The sequence below is a fragment of the Triturus cristatus genome, chromosome 2_2, assembly GCF_964204655.1.
Source record: "Triturus cristatus chromosome 2_2, aTriCri1.1, whole genome shotgun sequence".
NCBI classification, from domain to species: Eukaryota; Metazoa; Chordata; class Amphibia; order Caudata; family Salamandridae; genus Triturus; species Triturus cristatus.
In genome coordinates, this window is record NC_140582.1 from 330,303,670 (window position 1) to 330,323,497 (window position 19,828).

Below are 19,828 nucleotides of genomic sequence, written 5' to 3' on the forward strand. Positions count from 1 at the left end.
TGGTGTACAGATAAGCATGTTGACCCTCTATCTGCACCCCTTTCTCAGGATCTCTTATTCATTCTTTGCTTTGCCCAGCAGAGCTCTTCTCTGGGCACCTTAAAAGGTTATCTTTCTAAAATTTCTGCTTTTCTGAGGTAGCCAGAACCGCCATCCCTTTTCAAATATCCTATTGTACATAGGTTCCTAAAAGGCCTCAACACATGTTCCCACCAGCGCCTTTTTATTATGCCTTGGTGGGACCTAAATCTGGTTCTTACTTTTTTGATGTGCGCTCCCTTCCAGTCAATCCAAAACTGCCCACTCAGACTTCTTGCTATCAGTACAGCTTTCCTAATGGCTATAACATCTGCCCAGAGGATAATGGAGTTACAGGCGCTCTCTGTGCATCCTCCATACCTCACTTTCTTTTCTGACAAACTGGTTCTACGATCTATTGCATCTTTCTTACCAAAAGTTGGTACCCCTTTTCATGTAAGCCATTCATCACTCTGCCTAGCTTTTACTCTCCAGCTCATCCTTCTAAAGAAGAGGAGAGACTCCACCGACTGGACCCAAAAAGAGTGTTGTCGTTCTACCTTAATCACACTTGTGAGTTCCTGGTGGACAATCAACTCCTCATTGGATATGTTGGAGCCAAGAAAAAAAAGGTGGTGCAGAAGCAAACCATCTCCCGTTGGATAGTTCAGTGCATCAAAATCTACTACATACTGGCCAAACACCAACCACCAGATGATTTGCACGCTCATTCTACCAGAGCTGCAACCACTGCGTTAGCTCACGGAGCTCCTGCCCTGGATATCTTTCAGGCATGACAGTGGGCTTCTTTACACATGTTTACAAAGCACTGCTGCCTAGATAGTCAGGTCCCGTGAGACGGTCATTTTGCCCGGTCAGTCTTATAGGACTTCTTAGTATAATCTGTATCCCAGCCCTGCCTTCCTGGGAGATATTGTTTGGGTATCTATTCTAAGGTAAGGAATCTGCAGTTAGAAGTCTCTATCAGATGAACAAGTTGCTTACCTTCGGTAAAGCCTTATCTGGTAGCGACTCTATCTAGGCGCAGATTCCTTACCACCATCCTTCCCGCTCTTTGACCGGATTATAGAGTCAGGATTGATCCTCATAAGGGCCATAGATTTTTACACCAGTGGTCAGTGTTTCTCATGGCTCATCGCTTCTGGTATAAAAAGTCACAAAATAAACTGACGTCAACACGCTGGAGTGGCACCTAAATAGGCATCACACACGTCACTTCCGGCACGGACGACACCGACAATGGCATGCAGAGCTGAGCGACACCACCTACCGGCACGTAGGGTTACTAAGCACCAAAAGTTTCCACATCCAGTCTGACTCCTGAGGAATATTCCAAGGTAAGGAATCTGTTGCTAGATAGTCGCTACCAGATAAGGCATAACCGTAGGTAAGTTACTTGTTCTTCTTTCCTTTTGGATTAAGTGGGCTACTGTTACACCTTGACTATGCTGGGTTCTACTAGAATGTTAAGGGCAAGGGCAATTGAGGTGTAGCTGTGGACCTGACTGCACCACTGTTTTGTTCATTCGCCAAGGCTGTACTTGAATAAAGAAGAGGTCGCTTTCACGCCTCAAATAAGGAAGGGAACGTTTTTACACCTGTGTACGTGTCATCATTTGCAAGACAAAGTCAAGTGTTGATTGTGAATCTCTGCTTTTTGTTTTAAAGCCAGAGTTGATGGAGGCTCAAAGAGCGCGGAAATAAAACGGAAACGAGCATAGACACAAATGAGAAGTCATGCAGAATAGATGTTAAAATAGCTTAAAATTCATAAAATAATTAGATGACTTTCAAACTTCAGTGTAGTGTATAATTAGTTCACATCTCAAAAAGAAATCTAATAATTCTTAAATATTGACCATGATGAAAATGGGACTCTATTTATTATGAATGAGAACCGCTGTGTAATCTAAAAAAATAGATTTCCTGATAAGAAGTCTGCGATATACAAGAATGCTTGTTTTTTAAACCCTGTAATTCATTGAAATTATTTAGAGATCTAGCCATTTTAACAACTGAAGTACATGACTGAATACTGACGTAACTGTTGAATAATTTACATTATCGGTAATCGTTGTAAACAGATGTGATAAATAGGAAGTAAGGTGATGTAATAAGTCACAGGTGACTGAAGCTCACAAATCAGCCCTGACCACTATTCGTGTAAGCAAAATGGTTTGTTGTTTCATCCTTTGTCAAACATGTCATCGACATGGTTACCCTGAGTACTGTTATTTCAATTAAAAATACGTTTTTTTTAATTAATACTCACTGTTTAGGTATTGATAAATGTTGCAATGTCTTCAGTTCTTGTGAAATGGGGTTACCTTTTTTCTTACCTGTGTTTTTTTCAATGCTACACTACTTGCTGCTTTTTAAAAGCTAGGCTTGACTAGGGTCTGACATAGTAGCTCCATGGCCAGTGCATCATTGTGGAGCGAGGCATCCGCATTTCACTGGAAATGGGGTAAACCTTGTAGTTAGCTTCTAAACTTTGTTTATTGAGTTTGAAGGTTCATACTTAGGGGGACTTAGGATGCCTATTGTTCAGTATATGTCTGCGCTTTAGTGGTTTCATCTCTTTAATTTCTATTGGAAAATAACCTTGTAGTGTGCTGCAAGACACTGTTACAATATGCTTCTTTTAATAGAGGTGCAGGCTTGTTCAATTTAACATTTATCAGTAGAAGGGGCTAAGAGATACTTTCCCTTATCTTAGATAGACTAGCAGACAACTTTAGTTTCGTCAGTTTAGCCTGAATGTTCTTTGTAGGCCACTTCTATTTGTCCAATGCAGTTCTGTGCTGGTCTTCTGTCTGATCTGGGTATCATTTAATCCAATCAGAAGTAGGTCATTCTATCTTGTATCCTTAAAACTATTCTCCATTTACCCATTGAGACAGTCCTAGGATAACATTTGAGCTGGAGCGCCTGGCTCCTCAGTTCCTACTTACTCCCAGCTCAGAATTGATCAGTTGTGTAATATATATTTACTGTCCGTATTATTAAGGCTTAGTAAATAAGAAAACTCAGCCATAGGTTGAAAGGGAGTTAAGATTGACTAATATGTTTATAATGGCTTCATCATACCAAGTAAAAAGGTGAACATTCATGAGTTATAGCACTATCATCAATTAGTATCCCAACTCTGCCGTACTAAGTCAGCTTTCATTCTTACCCTGTTACAACACGATTAACCCTGAAATGAGATGTGTTTCAGAGACTAATTGATTTCCTTTTTAGGTGTGTTAAAGGTTGTGTTTTGGTATGACTACAATCTTGGAGTAGCACTGTAAACTAGAGCATAATTTGCCATATTTGTTTCATCATGATAATTTTAACTAACCCTTTTCTTATATTCTTTCTGTACGTCATTTTACTGCAGATAGAAGTTGATATTCCTCGCTGCCATCAGTATGATGAGTTGCTGTCGTCACCCGAGGGTCATGCAAAATTCAGAAGGGTTTTGAAAGCTTGGGTTGTTTCCCATCCTGACCTGGTATACTGGCAAGGTAATCAGAGTTACTGGATGTATTTGTATTAACTCTTAACTAATATGGTTAAAGTAGCCCTTGATCACTAAAACATTGCTCTCTTTGAGGGTTATATATTTATCTGATTTGCAAATTATTACTTTCCAGAGTTTTTCAAAAAAATGACTTCTGTTTCTTCAGTGATCTCTTTTGTGTGGGCTCAATAAATCCAGATGTTTTCTCAATGTTATTTTTATTGAAAATCTGTCATGCTGGTGGTCAGTTATACAGTTGTAGTGCTTCACTCTCCTATGCTCTGAATTCAGCTGGGTGAAGGCAGATATAGTTTAATGAACCTGTGATTAGCTATTGCATTAGCTCCTGCTCTCCATCATCTCTTTAAAAAGGCTCCAGGAAGAGACGTACAGAAATAAAAAGTACTGAAGTCCTCAACACAGCTTTGTGAACCTATGCAGCCCTGCCTTTCTATGTTTTCTTGACCACTCTGTCTGTTTTCCCCCATGAGCTTGAACATCACGCGAACCCACTGAAGGTGCCATCTTGGTGTAACCATTTGTTTGATATCATAGCTTGGCTCTGATGTCAGAGAGACACCTAAAGCATGCCTCTTTTGAAGGAGAGTGGCTTCTGCCGGAAGACCTTGGAACCTGTCTGGGTCAAGCAATTCATGAGGTTCAGGACACAGCTAAATGCGTGATTTGTCTTTTTATCACAGATTGCCTGAGAAAGGCGGTTGACTCAAGCATTGTGCTTTGCAGCCACACATGAATGCGATTCTTAGGGATTTCTGCGTTATGCCGTTTGATGGTTCACATCTTTTTGGTGATAAGGAGGATTTCCCTTCAGTGTTTTAAGGACAGGAGAGCCCGGTGCACTCCCTGGGTCTCTGGACCCCTGCCAAGCAGTTCCCAAACAGTTCAGAAAATTCAGAGGCTACTCCAGAGGACTGGTGTATAGACAGCGACAGTCACCCCAACTGCTGCAGCAGTTGCTCATTTCTTTTGAAGCTAGAGACATGGGTCAGGCAGGCATTACGTATGCCAGAAGGGGCACCAGTCCTCCCAGTCCTAGTCCCCGGCAGCAACAGCCACTAAGCCAGTTTACTTTGCCCTTAGTGCCGCACATCCATCCCATAGGGGATAGAGTTCAGTTTTTCTTCCCAGGGTGGTGCTCCATCATGTCCGACAGCTTGGTCATACAAATCATTCAGCACTGCTAAGCCCTACCTTTTGAGGTGCTCTGCCAGAACAGTTCAGCCCTGTTAGAAAACCCCGGGCAACCGGGTTAGCAGTCACCCGGTTCTTTCCAAGCACAAGGGGTAGCTTGGCTCGAGCGGTCGAGGGTCAGGCAGCGCGTTAAGCGTACGTCACACCCTCACAATAACCATGCGTTCATCCGTTCCAAAAACGACTCTACACCGTAAAAATTTATGAAAGAATCTCTTTGTGTTTATCTTACTTTTCTCTTAGTTGCAGGGTTATGTCACAAATACAATACAAAAGGATTTTCTTGAAAATAGCAGGTCAATTAAATAATAACACTTTACAGGTACAATAAATAGGATTAGGTCATAAATACACAAGGAATAAATAGAGGTGCGATAAATACATAGGGCAAATAAATACTGTCAGACAATAAATACCAGGCAGGAATAAATACGGTCAGACATTAAAATAAATAATATAAGCAGTCAACCAATTGCAAATCAGATCATATTTATGAGGTAGATTGATTTTACCATGCCCAAGTACAGCTTGTGGTCACTGGGGTGGCCTGGGAATGTCCCACCTAGGGTGGTCAAGGCTGGGGCCTAAGCTGAGGTAAAATGAGGGTACCCTAAGGTTCTGGCTCACCAACTACACAGTCCCTCACACAGGTCCCTGCACCAGTCTCAGTTTGGTCCTAACACCCCTCTAGCCCCTAGAATGGTCTTTTATGGCTCCACAGGGCCTCAGATGCCCTTTCTACCACTTACTGCCCTTTTCTCGGTGTTCGGCTCCACTCGGCGCCGGGTCGACGTCGATGGGCGGCTCCGGTTCGATGACGAGTCGATCGGTTCCACTTGACGCCGTGTCGATGCCGCCGGCCGGTTCCGGTTCGATGTCGCTGGGCGGCCTCGGTTCGATGTCGGGTCGATCCGCTTTACCTGACGCCGGGTCGATGCCGTGAGGCGGCTCCGGAACGGTGACGCTGGGCGGCCTCGGCTCGATGTCGGGTTCCGGCGTCACAGGGTCACGGTCTCCCCGCTTCCGGGCGACTCCGGAGTGCGACCTCCACTCCCGACCTCCGTCGGCTCCACTCCGGGTTCCGGCGACTCCGGAGTGCGATCTCCACTCCCGACCTCCTGCGCGCTTCGCCTCGACCTCAGGCGACTCCGGAGTGCGATATCCACTCCCGACCTCCTGCGCGCTTTACTTCAGCTTCCGGCGACTCCGGAGGGCGGACTTCACTCCCCCGTCGACGCCTCACCTCGATCTCAGGTGACTTCTACTTGACCTCCGGTGTCTCTCCACGACCTCCGTCGGCGCCCTCACTCGACCTCTAGCGGCTCCGGGTACGACGTCTGCCTTCTGTCAGCGCCGCTTCTCCACCTCGGGCTCCAGGTCTCCAGGCTTCTCGACTTCGGGTCTCCAGGAGGACTCCACCAAACAGGTCAGGAACTTGCTGTTCTTCTACTTTAAGGCCTGTTCCGGCTGTTCAGGTCCTTAAGATGATTTTCTGGTCTTTATCCCACACAGGGTTTTAGGCTGGGCTCGGTCAGTAGGGACTAGTATCAAGGCTGGGTTTCTGGTCCCCAATCCAGGCACAAGTTTCCACCCCTGCTGCCTTACTCCTTCCTCCTTCTGTTTCTCTGTCCTCTCTCTTCACTGGTCAGGTGCCAACTGCTGCCTTCCAACTGCCAACTGCCAACTCTGAGCTGGCTTCCCAACATTCCAAACCTGCCTCACACTGTCACAGGGTTCTAGAATGTTCCGGAAGGTACTAGTAGGTTCCAGTGATGTCACAGGTGACAATGGGTGGCCACCATTTTGTGTCTCAGGCCCTCAGACAGAAGTTCCAGGGGTAGGGAAAATGGCTCCCTGACCCTGCATCAACACTAAAAAGTCTGGTGGTTCCCAAAAAGGAAAAATTCTAACAGGGTTTGAGGCAGAAGGGGGACAAAATAAATAATGATGAGGAGGGACCACCCAAAGGGCTGACAGGTCTAACACGCGTCCCCCCCAGCTGAAAGTGGGGAGAGCTACCCAACCCCTTGGGAGTTCTCATCACTAAGGCGGAAATACCTTGAGAGACCGTCTGCATTGGCGTGGTCCACTCCAGGCCGATGTTCCACCTGAAAGTCCATTCCCTGTAGGAAAATAGACCACCTTAGCAACTTGGGATTCTCCCCCTTCATCTGCATCAGCCAACGAAGGGGTCTGTGGTCGGTCTGAACCAGGAAGTGCGAGCCAAACAGGTATGGCCGCAACTTCTTCAGAGCCCATACCACTGCAAAGGCTTCTCGCTCTATTGCACTCCACTTCTGTTCCCTGGGAAGTAGTCTCCGGGATAGGAAGACCACGGGTTGATCCAGACCCTCTTCATTGAGTTGCGATAATACTGCCCCAATGCCATGTTCCTATGCATCCGTCTGGACAATGAACTCCTTGGAAAAATATGGGGCCCTTAAGACCGGGGCCTCGCACATGGCTTGCTTCAGTCTCACAAAGGCCTGCTGGCAAGCCTCCGTCCAGACTACCCGTCGAGGTTGGTACTTGGACGTGAGCTCCGTGAGGGGGGCTACAATGGTACCGTACCCCTTCACGAAGCGGCGGTAATATCCTGTGAGGCCCAGAAAAGCTCGGACCTCAGTCTGTGTCTTGGGGGGTTCCCAGGCCATGATAGCCTCGATTTTCGCCTGGAGGGGTTGCACCGCTCCCCTACCCACCAAGTGTCCAAGGTACACTACCGACCCCTGCCCGATCTGGCATTTGCTGGCCTTGATCGTCAATCCAGCTTGTCTCAGGGCCTGGAGAACAGCTTGCAGGTGACGCAAGTGATCCTCCCAGCTGTTACTGAAGACGGCTATGTCATCCAGATAAGCAGCAGAGAAACTCTCCATTCCAGTGAGGATCTGGTTCACCAGACGCTGAAACGTGGCAGGTGCGTTCTTGAGCCCAAAGGGCATCACACAGAACTGGTAGTGGCCATTGGGCGTGGAGAAGGCTGACCTTCCCCTTGCTCCATCAGTCAGAGAGATCTGCCAGTACCCCGAAGTAAGGTCAAAGGTACTTAGATATTGGGCAGCTCCCAGCCGGTCAATCAATTCATCCGCCCTCGGGATCGGATGAGCATCAGTCTTGGTTACTGAGTTCAGTCCCCGGTAGTCCACACAGAACCTCAGTTCCGGTTGGCCACCCGGTGGTGCAGCTTTTGGTACTAACACCACCGGACTGGACCAGGGGCTGCTGGAAGGTTCGATCACTCCTAGCTCCAGCATCTTAGTGACTTCACTGTGAATGCTGGCCTTCACCTTGTCTGACATCCGGTAGATCTTGGACTTCGCAGGTGGGCTGTCTCCTGTGTCCACATCATGGACGCACAGGTGAGTCCTACCCGGAACAAGGGAGAACAACGAAGAGTACTGTCCCAGGACCTGGCGGCAGTCCTCCTGCTGTTCAGGAGTTAGAGATGGGGAGAGAATCACTCCCTCCACCGACCCATCCTTCTCTTGAGACGCAAATAAGTCGGGGAGAGGCTCGCTTTCCACGTCCTCTGCTCCGTCAGTCACCATCATCAATATGACTTCGGGCCTCTCGTGGTGGGGTTTGAGGCGGTTGGCATGCAGCACCCGTAGGGGCTGGCGAGGGGTCTTAAGATCCACCAAGTAGGTAGCCTTACCCTTCTTCTCCAATACCTCAAAGGGTCCTGACCAGCGATCCTGGAGGGCGCTAAGCTCTCCTGGTTCGATCACCCACACCTTCTGGCCAGGCTCCAATTCCACCGGGTGAGCGTTGTGGTTATACCACGCCTTCATTACTGCTTGGCTGGCTTCCAAGTTGTCAGAAGCTTGCTTCCACAACTTAGCCATTTGGCTCCGGAAGGCCAGCATGTAGCTCACCACATCCTGGGGAAGCTTTCTGGGAGTTCTTTCCCATCCGTCTCTCACCAGGCTGAGAGGTCCACGCACAGGGTGCCCATACAAAAGCTCGAAGGGGCTGAAGCCCACTCCCTTCTGTGGCACTTCCCTGTAGGAAAACAATAGACAGGGTAGGAGGACGTCCCATTTCCTCCGCAGGCTTCCAGGCAGACTTTTGATCATGCCTTTCAAGGTTTTGTTTAACCTCTCCACCAGACCATTGGTCTGGGGGTGGTAAGGAGTGGTGAACCGGTATGTCACTCCACACTCCTTCCACATGGCCCGCATGTATGCTGACATGAAGTTGGTCCCCCTGTCGGACACAACTTCCTTGGGAAAACCCACTCGGGTAAAGATTCCCATCAGGGCCCTAGCCACAACAGGTGCGGTAATGGTCCTCAGAGGTATTGCCTCTGGGTACCGTGTGGCATGATCCACCAGAACCAGGATAAACCTGTGATCAGCTGTAGTAGGCGGATCTAACGGTCCCACAATGTCGATGCCCACCCTTTCAAAGGGGGTGCTAACGACAGGAAGTGGTTCCAGGGGAGCTTTCAGCTTCACCCCTGTTTTCCCACTGGCTTGGCAAGACACACATGTCCGGCAGTAGGTGTCGGACGACACTTTCATTTGAGGCCAATAAAAGTGTGGGACAAGACGGGCGAAGGTCTTGTCTTGCCCCAGGTGTCCTACCAAGGGGATCTCGTGAGCCAACTCCAGTAGGAAGGCTCGATAACGTTGAGGGACTACTAAGGCTCGTGACGATCCATGTAGGGGTGCCTTGGGTTCACTGTAGAGGAGACCATCCTCCCAGTAAACGTTGTAGTTCCCCTCAACGTTCCCTGCTCCCTGGGCTTCGGCCTGTCGCCTCAGTCCCTCAAGGGTAGGGCACTCCCTCTGGCCCTTGCAGAATTCCTCCCTGGTCGGCCCCCCCTCCACGTGCCACTCGGCCGGGATGGGTAGGTCCTCCAGTTTGGTAACATCCCCCACCGCGGACTCCTGGTCCACCACCTCCGGTGGCCTATCCGTCACACGGGGCGCGGATTCCGAGGCAGGCTCCTCCTGTCCTCGGTTCTTCCCTTGGTCGGCAGCTGACTGGGCCTTTGTTCCAGGCTCCAGCCGAAACGAACTCCCTCTCCGGGTAGTCGCAGACCCTGTGCTCACACAGGCCCAGTCAGGTGTACCCAGCATCTCAGCATGAGTCCGGTATTCCACCTCCTTCCAAGCATTGTGCTCCATGTCATTCCCCAGCAGACAATCGACTGGCACGGCAGGGCTTACGGCAACTCGAAGTGAACCTGCAACCCCCTCCCATTCAAAGGGAACCTCGGCCACCGGATAGTGGCCTGTTCTGCCGTCAGCCATCGCGGCTGGGTGGAGTACATCGGGAATTACCTGCTCTGGAGACACCAGTCGGCTACGTACCATAGTCATACTGGCTCCTGTGTCTCTCAGAGCCTCCCCTCTTTGGCCGTTGATGGTGACCCACTGCCCATACTTTACGGTATTTGCGGGCACCTGGATCTTAGGAACCATCTCCCGTTCTCCCAGGGACACTAAAGTGACACCCGCCCACTCCCTTCCCTTAGTTAAGGGCATCTCCTCCCCGAGCACTGCACTAACTACTCCGGGGGCCTTTCCTCCAATGGGAGGGGGTGGTCTTTTCGGGCACTTCGCATCTCCCTTATAGTGTCCAACGCCACCGCACTCGAAGCAATGGACAACCCTTGGCTGCTGACTCTGGCCAGGATTAGGGTTTCTGGGTGGGTTAGCCCTAGGGGTGAATCCTGTTCCCTTCCCTGGGAAACTATTTTGGGGGCCTTTAGAGAACTCCTTTTTCTTTTCCCCTCCCTCTTTCTTCTGGGGGGCGCCCTGTCTGGTCTTTTGAGAGTCCCCTCCAGTCCCCCTTGTGGACACCCGGGTACTAGCCCAAATGTCCGCCTCCTCAGCAAGCTTCCGGGGATTGGTCAGCTTGCTATCCACCAGGTGTTGACGCAGTTCGGGGAAACATTTTTCGAGCAGGTGTTCCTTCAACATTAAATCAAACAACCCCTCGTAGTCCCTCACCTCACTGCCCTGAATCCAACCCTCTAATGCCTTCTTCGCATAGTCCAGGAAATCCACCCAATTCTGTGTGCCCAGTTTGTGGCTACCCCGGAACTTCTGTCTGTATTTCTCGGGTGTTAGTCCAAACTTTCTTACGAGCGCCACTTTCATGGTGGGGTAGTGGGTCTGCTCATCCTGCTCTAGGGCCAATAATGCATCCCTATCAGCTGGAGGCATGTATTTGTACAATCCCCCTCCCCAGTACTTCTCTGGAACCCCATGGGCCCTTAAAGAGACCTCATAGGCCGCTAGCCACTTGGCAATATCATCCCCTGCACTATAGCTAGCTACTATATCTTTCGGCAGATAGGGTTTGGGTTCCCTGGTGATCTCTCGGTCTTTGCTGCCACCATTAGGAACAGTTTGTGCCCCGACTCGTAAGATCTGGAGATCCATCTCCTTGAGCCTCAACTCTTGAGCCATCCTCCGTTCCTCCTTTTCTTTCTCCAGCTCCGCTAACTTCCATGTGAGCTGTCTTTTCTCCCTCCAGTCAGTTAACTCTGCTTCAGATAAGCCACCGCTAGAGACAGTGCTGCCCTTCCTGGAAATGGTTTTGGGCCCCGCTAACAGGTTCCCCACCTCAGGTTGGTACAACTCAGCCCCCTCGCTGTCAGGCTCTCCATCCCTGTCCTCCTGCTCAGCCTTACTTTCTCGTCGTGCCTCCCCCCAAGCCCTCAAGCTGGTCTGGAGTTCACCCTTCTTTGCACCTTGGGGGCAAAACACCCCCTCTCTCTGACAAAACTCTCTGAGTTGGGCCACAGTGTAAGTTTCCACATCTTCCAACACAAACTCCATTTTGCCCACTCAGATTAGGAGACAGGTGTTTACAGAGCTATGCAGGGGGGTACCTTTTATAATACCTCCTCCCACCACCAGAGTAAATTTGGAAAAAACAAAACTCAGAATTAGGAAGTCCGCTTTGAGAAAACTCCCGGTGTAGGCCTATGGACTACCCACAGTTATTGTCGAGTGGACGCAAGCACAGCTCTATCCCACCGCTGAACACCAATTATGTTAGAAAACCCCGGGCAACCGGGTTAGCAGTCACCCGGTTCTTTCCAAGCACAAGGGGTAGCTTGGCTCGAGCGGTCGGGGGTCAGGCAGCGCGTTAAGCGTACGTCACACCCTCACAATAACCATGCGTTCATCCGTTCCAAAAACGACTCTACACCGTAAAAATTTATGAAAGAATCTCTTTGTGTTTATCTTACTTTTCTCTTAGTTGCAGGGTTATGTCACAAATACAATACAAAAGGATTTTCTTGAAAATAGCAGGTCAATTAAATAATAACACTTTACAGGTACAATAAATAGGATTAGGTCATAAATACACAAGGAATAAATAGAGGTGCGATAAATACATAGGGCAAATAAATACTGTCAGACAATAAATACCAGGCAGGAATAAATACGGTCAGACATTAAATAACACTCCTTCAATAAATAATATAAGCAGTCAACCTATTGCAAATCAGATCACATTTATGAGGTAGATTGATTTTACCATGCCCAAGTACAGCTTGTGGTCACTGGGGTGGCCTGGGGATGTCCCACCTAGGGTGGTCAAGGCTGGGGCCTAAGCTGAGGTAAAATGAGGGTACCCTAAGGTTCTGGCTCACCAACTACACAGTCCCTCACACAGGTCCCTGCACCAGTCTCAGTTTGGTCCTAATACCCCTCTAGCCCCTAGAATGGTCTTTTATGGCTCCACAGGGCCTCAGATGCCCTTTCTACCACTTACTGCCCTTTTCTCGGTGTTCGGCTCCGCTCGGCGCCGGGTCGACGTCGATGGGCGGCTCCGGTTCGATGACGAGTCGATCGGTTCCACTTGACGCCGTGTCGATGCCGCCGGCCGGTTCCGGTTCGATGTCGCTGGACGGCCTCGGTTCGATGTCGGGTCGATCCGCTTTACCTGACGCCGGGTCGATGCCGTGAGGCGGCTCCGGAACGATGACGCTGGGCGGCCTCGGCTCGATGTCGGGTTCCGGCGTCACAGGGTCACGGTCTCCCCGCTTCCGGGCGACTCCGGAGTGCGACCTCCACTCCCGACCTCCGTCGGCTCCACTCCGGGTTCCGGCGACTCCGGAGTGCGATCTCCACTCCCGACCTCCTGCGCGCTTCGCCTCGACCTCAGGCGACTCCGGAGTGCGATCTCCACTCCCGACCTCCTGCGCGCTTCGCCTCGACCTCAGGCGACTCCGGAGTGCGAAATCCACTCCCGACCTCCTGCGCGCTTTACTTCAGCTTCCGGCGACTCCGGAGGGCGGACTTCACTCCCCCGTTGACACCTCACCTCGATCTCAGGTGACTTCTACTTGACCTCCGGTGTCTCTCCACGACCTCCGTCGGCGCCCTCACTCGACCTCTAGCGGCTCCGGGTACGACGTCTGCCTTCTGTCAGCGCCGCTTCTCCACCTCGGGCTCCAGGTCTCCAGGCTTCTCGACTTCGGGTCTCCAGGAGGACTCCACCAAACAGGTCAGGAACTTGCTGTTCTTCTACTTTAAGGCCTGTTCCGGCTGTTCAGGTCCTTAAGATGATTTTCTGGTCTTTATCCCACACAGGGTTTTAGGCTGGGCTCGGTCAGTAGGGACTAGTATCAAGGCTGGGTTTCTGGTCCCCAATCCAGGCACAAGTTTCCACCCCTGCTGCCTTACTCCTTCCTCCTTCTGTTTCTCTGTCCTCTCTCTTCACTGGTCAGGTGCCAACTGCTGCCTTCCAACTGCCAACTGCCAACTCTGAGCTGGCTTCCCAACATTCCAAACCTGCCTCACACTGTCACAGGGTTCTAGAATGTTCTGGAAGGTACTAGTAGGTTCCAGTGATGTCACAGGTGACAATGGGTGGCCACCATTTTGTGTCTCAGGCCCTCAGACAGAAGTTCCAGGGGTAGGGAAAATGGCTCCCTGACCCTGCATCAACACTAAAAAGTCTGGTGGTTCCCAAAAAGGAAAAATTCTAACAGGGTTTGAGGCAGAAGGGGGACAAAATAAATAATGATGAGGAGGGACCACCCAAAGGGCTGACAGGTCTAACAAGCCCGAACTGCCAGGCCAGGTCCTCTATGGATTGGAAAACAAGCATCCTGGGACCGGTTTTGGGGTATCACCCCTCAGCAGCCAGGCTAGCTTGAATCCAGTGGCTTAGTGAGCATGGGACCCAAGTCTGGACATACCCTTTCACTTGGGGCGACTATAGCAGCACAAAAAGATGGTGGGTGGAATGCTGAACATTTTCACTCTTTCACCCCAGTCATAGATCTGGGTTAAATACATTGTTTAAGCTGGAATGAAAAACTGGACTCCTGAACACCGTGAAGCCCCTATCTCTCCTTCCCTGAGTTCTCAAAAAGATCCAAAACCGTCAGGCCCAAATCATTATAGTGGTTCTGGATTGGTCCAGGAGGATGTATTACCCAGAACATCTGAGCATGAACTCTTGCCCTCTATATGGCTTCCACTTCAGGAGGATCACCTGTCGTAGCAGCACTGCATGATCCTGAACCTGTGCAGTCTACACCTCCATGTTTGGAGATTTTGTGACAGCAGTTGACTGCATTGGATCTGCTGCCTGAAGTGGTGGGCTTCATCCTCGCCACTAGACACCCTTTCACAAAGTCCATTTATGCTTGGCTCTGGGACATTGCCGCCTTGTGCGGTATCTGCAAGATTGACCCTTTATGAGGCAAACTGTTGGATGGTATGTTGTTCATTTTGTCTTTGGCCCACTACAGCTGTGCAGTGGGCACTATTTAAGATTGTTGGCCCTTTCAGCCTTTCCACTTTTGCTGGAACAACCATCCTTTAAAACGCCTATTGTGATGAAGTTTATGAAAGGTTTGACAAACTTCCTTCCAAGCAGTGCTTAATTTGAGCCGGAGCATTCCAGTGCTGAGCACTGGCACTTAATTCGTTTCCGGTGCTCGGCACTGACTCCTAATTGTCAACACCACACTTAGGGAAGTCTGCCCCAGGGTGGCGCTGCTCATGTAATTTAGAGATGAGCAGTATAACAGTTGTTTTGGAAAACAATATACATAAAAAAAATACCAATACCTGCCTCCTTAGCCATTCCTTTAGCTTTGGGGACCTGGAATAATCTGTCGCATTTACATGCAAGAGAGATGGTTAGTAGTTGTTTTAGGAGCGATGAAAGGGCGATGGGTGGTGCAAGCTGCAGTGGCCTCCTTGTCAGATCCCTGGCACTTAATATTTTACAAATTAAGCTTTGCTTCCATGATGTTTGTGGTGCCACAGTGGGACTTTAATGTAGTCTTCGCATTCATGTTCAGGCCCTATGATTTGATGTGTAGCTGTTCTCTGCTTCCCTTTACTTTGAAGACTATCTTCCTCATGGCGATTACTTCAGCTCATTGCATGAGTGGGCTTTAAGCACTGTCATTGCAACCTCTATACACCACCTTTTTTCAGAAACATTGTTGAGAACTGGAGTGTTCTTCTTGCCTAAAGTTATGACTCCTTTCCATGTTAGGCAATCTATCACCCTGCTTGCATTCTTTGCCCCACCCTCACCCCTCAAAAGAGGAGTGGAGGCTTCCTCATTTGGAACCCAAAAGGACTTTGAGCTTTTACATTGAGCTTTTACATTGATCGTACTAACGAACATCATTAGAACAATCAACTATTTGTGGGGTTTGCCGGGTCAAAGAAAAGGGAATGCTGGGCATCAGGCTGTTTGTCTTGGTGTGGAGCTAGACATCCCTCGTGTTGGTTTACGGGAATCAGCTGAGCTAGAATTCCGTTGTGGTAATCCCGCAGTATCAGCTGAAAGCTCCTATGTCTAAACAAGGAAGTGGCTGTGTATTTATAACAGTAGAACCCATTTAGCCATATTGCAACCCCTGTTTGGGCCACAGTTGTTTATTTTAGTTGGACAGCAGTTTCGCCGGACGGACAAATAACAAATATGATGTTTGCCCAGTGAACTTTATCCCTTGCACTGAATGTTACACGCACGATTTCACAGGTGCCCGGTGTGAAGCAGAGAGTGATCTTACTTTATCCTTCAACTGGGATGATCTTAGCTAGACTGCCTCTGTGGAATGATTCCCATGAACAAAGAGTAAAGAAAAGGGCCCCCTACTAAGAGGATATGGTTCCTTAATGTAGGGAATTCATAACAATTGTACAGAATTAAGGTAACCAAACAACACGATTTAATAATATATACTGTCAAGTAGAACCCAATACGACAAAACATCAATGATTATGGCAAAAATGCAAAATACATTTTATTAAACATCAATTTTATATAAAAACATTATGACATTCTTACAGGCACTAGCGTATCCATCATACACACTTCCAATCATACTATCAATTGTTCAAATACATATAAATTAATTGACAATAGTATATAAATATTCAATATTATAGAAAAGAAGGAAAAAATTACAAAAAAATTACAAAGCAATGTGGCATAGTTTTGATTGACATGGGTGTTCTCTACGCGCGTTTCGGCACACCAAGGTGCCTTCGTCAGGAAAAGTAGGCCACTGGGGGAAGACAATGAAGATTCTGTAAACATTAAAAAGGGAAGTGTAATTACTCTTGAGGGTTCAAAATGACAGTAATGATACAAAGCGATGCAATATCAAAGATTGCATTGAACAGAGGAGTAAAGTTACCAGGCTGGTAATGAAACTAGATTAGTAAATAGGGAATAACCTACCACCAAAAGAGTGCAAAAGATGATGAATACATCCTTATTGACAGTGCTTATTGACATCTCTCCCTTTTTGTAGGGGTGTATAATGTCAAAAGTTACCTTAATAGTCTTTTTGGTAAAGACCTGGGTCTTGTAAAAAGCTGACTACAATGGATATAAATTTGGGACAGAGTAAACTGTGAAGAAAAACATGTATATATGTATTCTAAATGGTTAAAAAACGTTCTTATAGAGCAATTAATTATATATTTAGATTAGTACCTAAAGTAGAAGTCAAAAGGGAATCTTATAATTTCCCTAAATTCGATGAAAGGAATAATTATAACATCTTCAAATGCGGTGATCGAAGCTTTTAAGAAAAAAGGAAAAACAGTGTATAAATATAAAACTAATCTTACAGTTAGATGCATTCAGCTATTAGTGTGATGTTTATCGAAGATACCTAAAGTACCTGTAGGTCTCTGGTATGAAAACCAACAGTGAACAAGTTTCAGTATTCAGAGGGATGCAGGATGTCGCAAAGTTAAGGTAATCAAAGCTCTAAATTGTCTGGATATTCCTGGGTCAACAATGATATGTTAGAACCAGTATCTCATGATACATGCATATCTGAAATAAGAAAAAAAACGCTTGTGTAATATTTTCAATCCAATATACTAACTTAAACTGTCAGTTGATTGTTTTTTTATATATAGTGGCAACTGGAACTAAAGATGCCAAGATGGTGTAAATAGCGTCTAATAGATACATGTCTTAATGCGGGACATTGGTTAAGGTAAAAAAATCACTAGCAAAAAATATTGTACGTATCGGGGTATGATGTGAATAGCCGCATTGTCATATATTATAACATATATGGATAAAGAGCCAAGATGATATAGATATGAAGTGGCGTCTAAAGGAGTCCTTAACTAAGTACGAGGCATAGTTTAAGACTTAAAGTGGCTCACAATAAAGGTTTGGTCATATCGACTAATGACGTCAAGATCGCATATGTTTAAAGTTAACGTTTCGTAAAGGTGTAGCTGGAGCCGGGTGTAAACTACATTAGGCATGCTCGCTAAAGTGGTAAACCGATTTTTACTGTAACTTCAAAGTAGCACACAGACGACTGTGGCTAGAAGGGATTAGTTTATTTGAAGAAACAACAATGAGTTTAAAAAAACCACAAGCGACTACGGCACTACTTACTTGCTGGACTCTGAGCCTTCGGGGCTATGTTTCCGGTTCCTGCACGTCCTTTCCTCCGCTGGAGGTTGCGTGCACAAATTATGGTCATATGACCAGCGTAATGAGTCACATGGGTCAGATGATCCAATGGATGAAAAAATGAAAAAACGATTTCGAAAACATCAACTTTATTGATGTTTCTAACGTATACACATCGACATTCAGGTATAACGATTACACGGGCTAGCTTGGAATTGGAAAAATAATGAAAATGAAAATAAAGCCTACTGCCAGTAAAGTTTCTAGTTATGCACAATATAGATGCCAATTGTGGCAAAGTAAATAAAATACAAACTAGGGAATTTGTGTATAATACAAAAGAAATAAATGTAATGATTAAAAGATAAATGACAGTCAATGTCCCGCTTCAAAAATGAGCATATGAAGAATGTGTCCACCAGAAATTTCTTTCAAGAGTGAATATGAAGATTATTTCTGATTGCAAAATAACAGAAAAGGAATCCGCAAGTTCTATGTAAAGAATGGATACTAACACTAGATATTCTATATTGTGTTATTGGAGCAGTGACAGAGATCTATCCTGTATTATAACGTATGGCCTGTTCTCAGGGGATTTCCTGATTCAATCCATTTTTTACTGTATCTAGAGAAAAGATCCAGTAGACTTCTCGACTTTTTCTGATATTATCAATGTCTCTGCCTGTTTTAGAGCTAATCTTTTCTAAAATTAGCCACATAATGTCGTCACGGCTAGGGTCTTTCTCTATATAGTGCTTCACTAAAGGAGCTACCATCTTATGTGTTCGTATCGCAGAGCGATGTTCTGTGAGTCGTGTGGCCAATGTCCTAGAGGTTTCGTCCACGTATCCTAATTTGCATGGACATAGTAACAAATACACAACATTTGTTGTTTTACAATTTGTAAATGACTTTAATACAATGGAAACCCCATTGTATTCAAATTTTGAAGTAATGATTGCATTGTCACATGCCTTACATTGGGAACACTTCTGATTGCCCCAAATGGGCGCACTACCATCAATAGTTTTCTGGATGAATGAAGGTTTGGTATGAATGCGCGAATGGACAATGTGATCCTTTAAATTTTTGTTTCGCCGATGTGCAAACATGGGACGTGGTAACTTGGTCGTTTCCTCAAAGTTGGCATTTAATATGTGCCAATTGGCACATGTAATTTGACGGACTTGTTCATTTCCTGTTGAGTGCCTGGTGACACAAACTAGAGGAGGTGTGATTTTTTCTTTAGTCTGATTGGATAGGAGATGATCTCTATCATAAAATCTCGCTCGTTTATATGCTTCTCTTATGACTCGTTTTGGATAACCACGTGCACTGAACTTGCTTTTCATCAAGGAAGAGAAGAAAGCTGACCTTTAAGGACCAGATATCTTTCAAACTTGAGTCCTTGAAAATGCCCAAAAAGGTCAGGGAGAAAGAAGGCCACCAGTCCGCCATCCCATCTCCCCTCCCCCGCCTCACACCTCAACTAAAGCCACCACCTCATATACCTCATATACCAAAACCTGTCACTACAGCTGTCCAGGCCCTCATATCCCACCGACTCAGATCAGGGTACCTCAGGGTACCTCTTATGAGCCTCAAGACCTGTACCATCAAGCAGTCACACCCAGAAACAGGGTTGATCCCTGGATGGACTGTCAAGGACCACCTCAGGAGAATATGGATTTGGAGACTTACCCTGTAAACGCTCACCAGATGACACCACTGCGTACCATGCAGTTATCTAGAGGGCAGCGCAGTACCATGAGGTGATTCTCCTTTTGGTCGAGGAGAATGACTACTTTTTGGTTGACACCCTTTCCATGAAGAAGGAATTTGTACAGTACTTTTCCATTCTGAAAAGCATGACCAGGAGCAACTTGGACATCTATAAAAACCAGGTCAAGGTCATCACACCGCAGGTCTTTGAAATGTTTTTTTTTATAAGTACAAGTCTGCTCCAAATGACACGGCTTACATTAAGGCTATGTCCCAACAGACTCCTTTGTGATGCATGCTGTGAGAAAAACTGCCTCAATTCCTGCAACCAGAGATGCTCCGCCTCCAAACAAGGCGAGCAAGAAGATTGATATGGCTGGGAAACATGTGGCTGTTGCGCCTGCCACACAGTGGAGGATTGCTAATTCAGTTGGATTGCTTTCCAGGTATGAT

General features: G+C 47.1%; 1 protein-coding gene across 2 annotated transcripts in view; it reads left to right on the top strand.

Annotated features, from left to right (window-relative positions):
- The window catches only part of TBCK (TBC1 domain containing kinase), a 1,508,203-nt gene that overhangs the window by 519,521 nt on the left and 968,854 nt on the right, over nt 1-19,828 (top strand). For both annotated transcript variants that reach the window (XM_085641401.1, XM_085641402.1), the window contains exon 17: nt 3,425-3,551. In XM_085641401.1, coding sequence (XP_085497527.1) covers nt 3,425-3,551 — 127 coding nt within the window. The remainder of the gene's footprint in view (nt 1-3,424; nt 3,552-19,828) is intronic.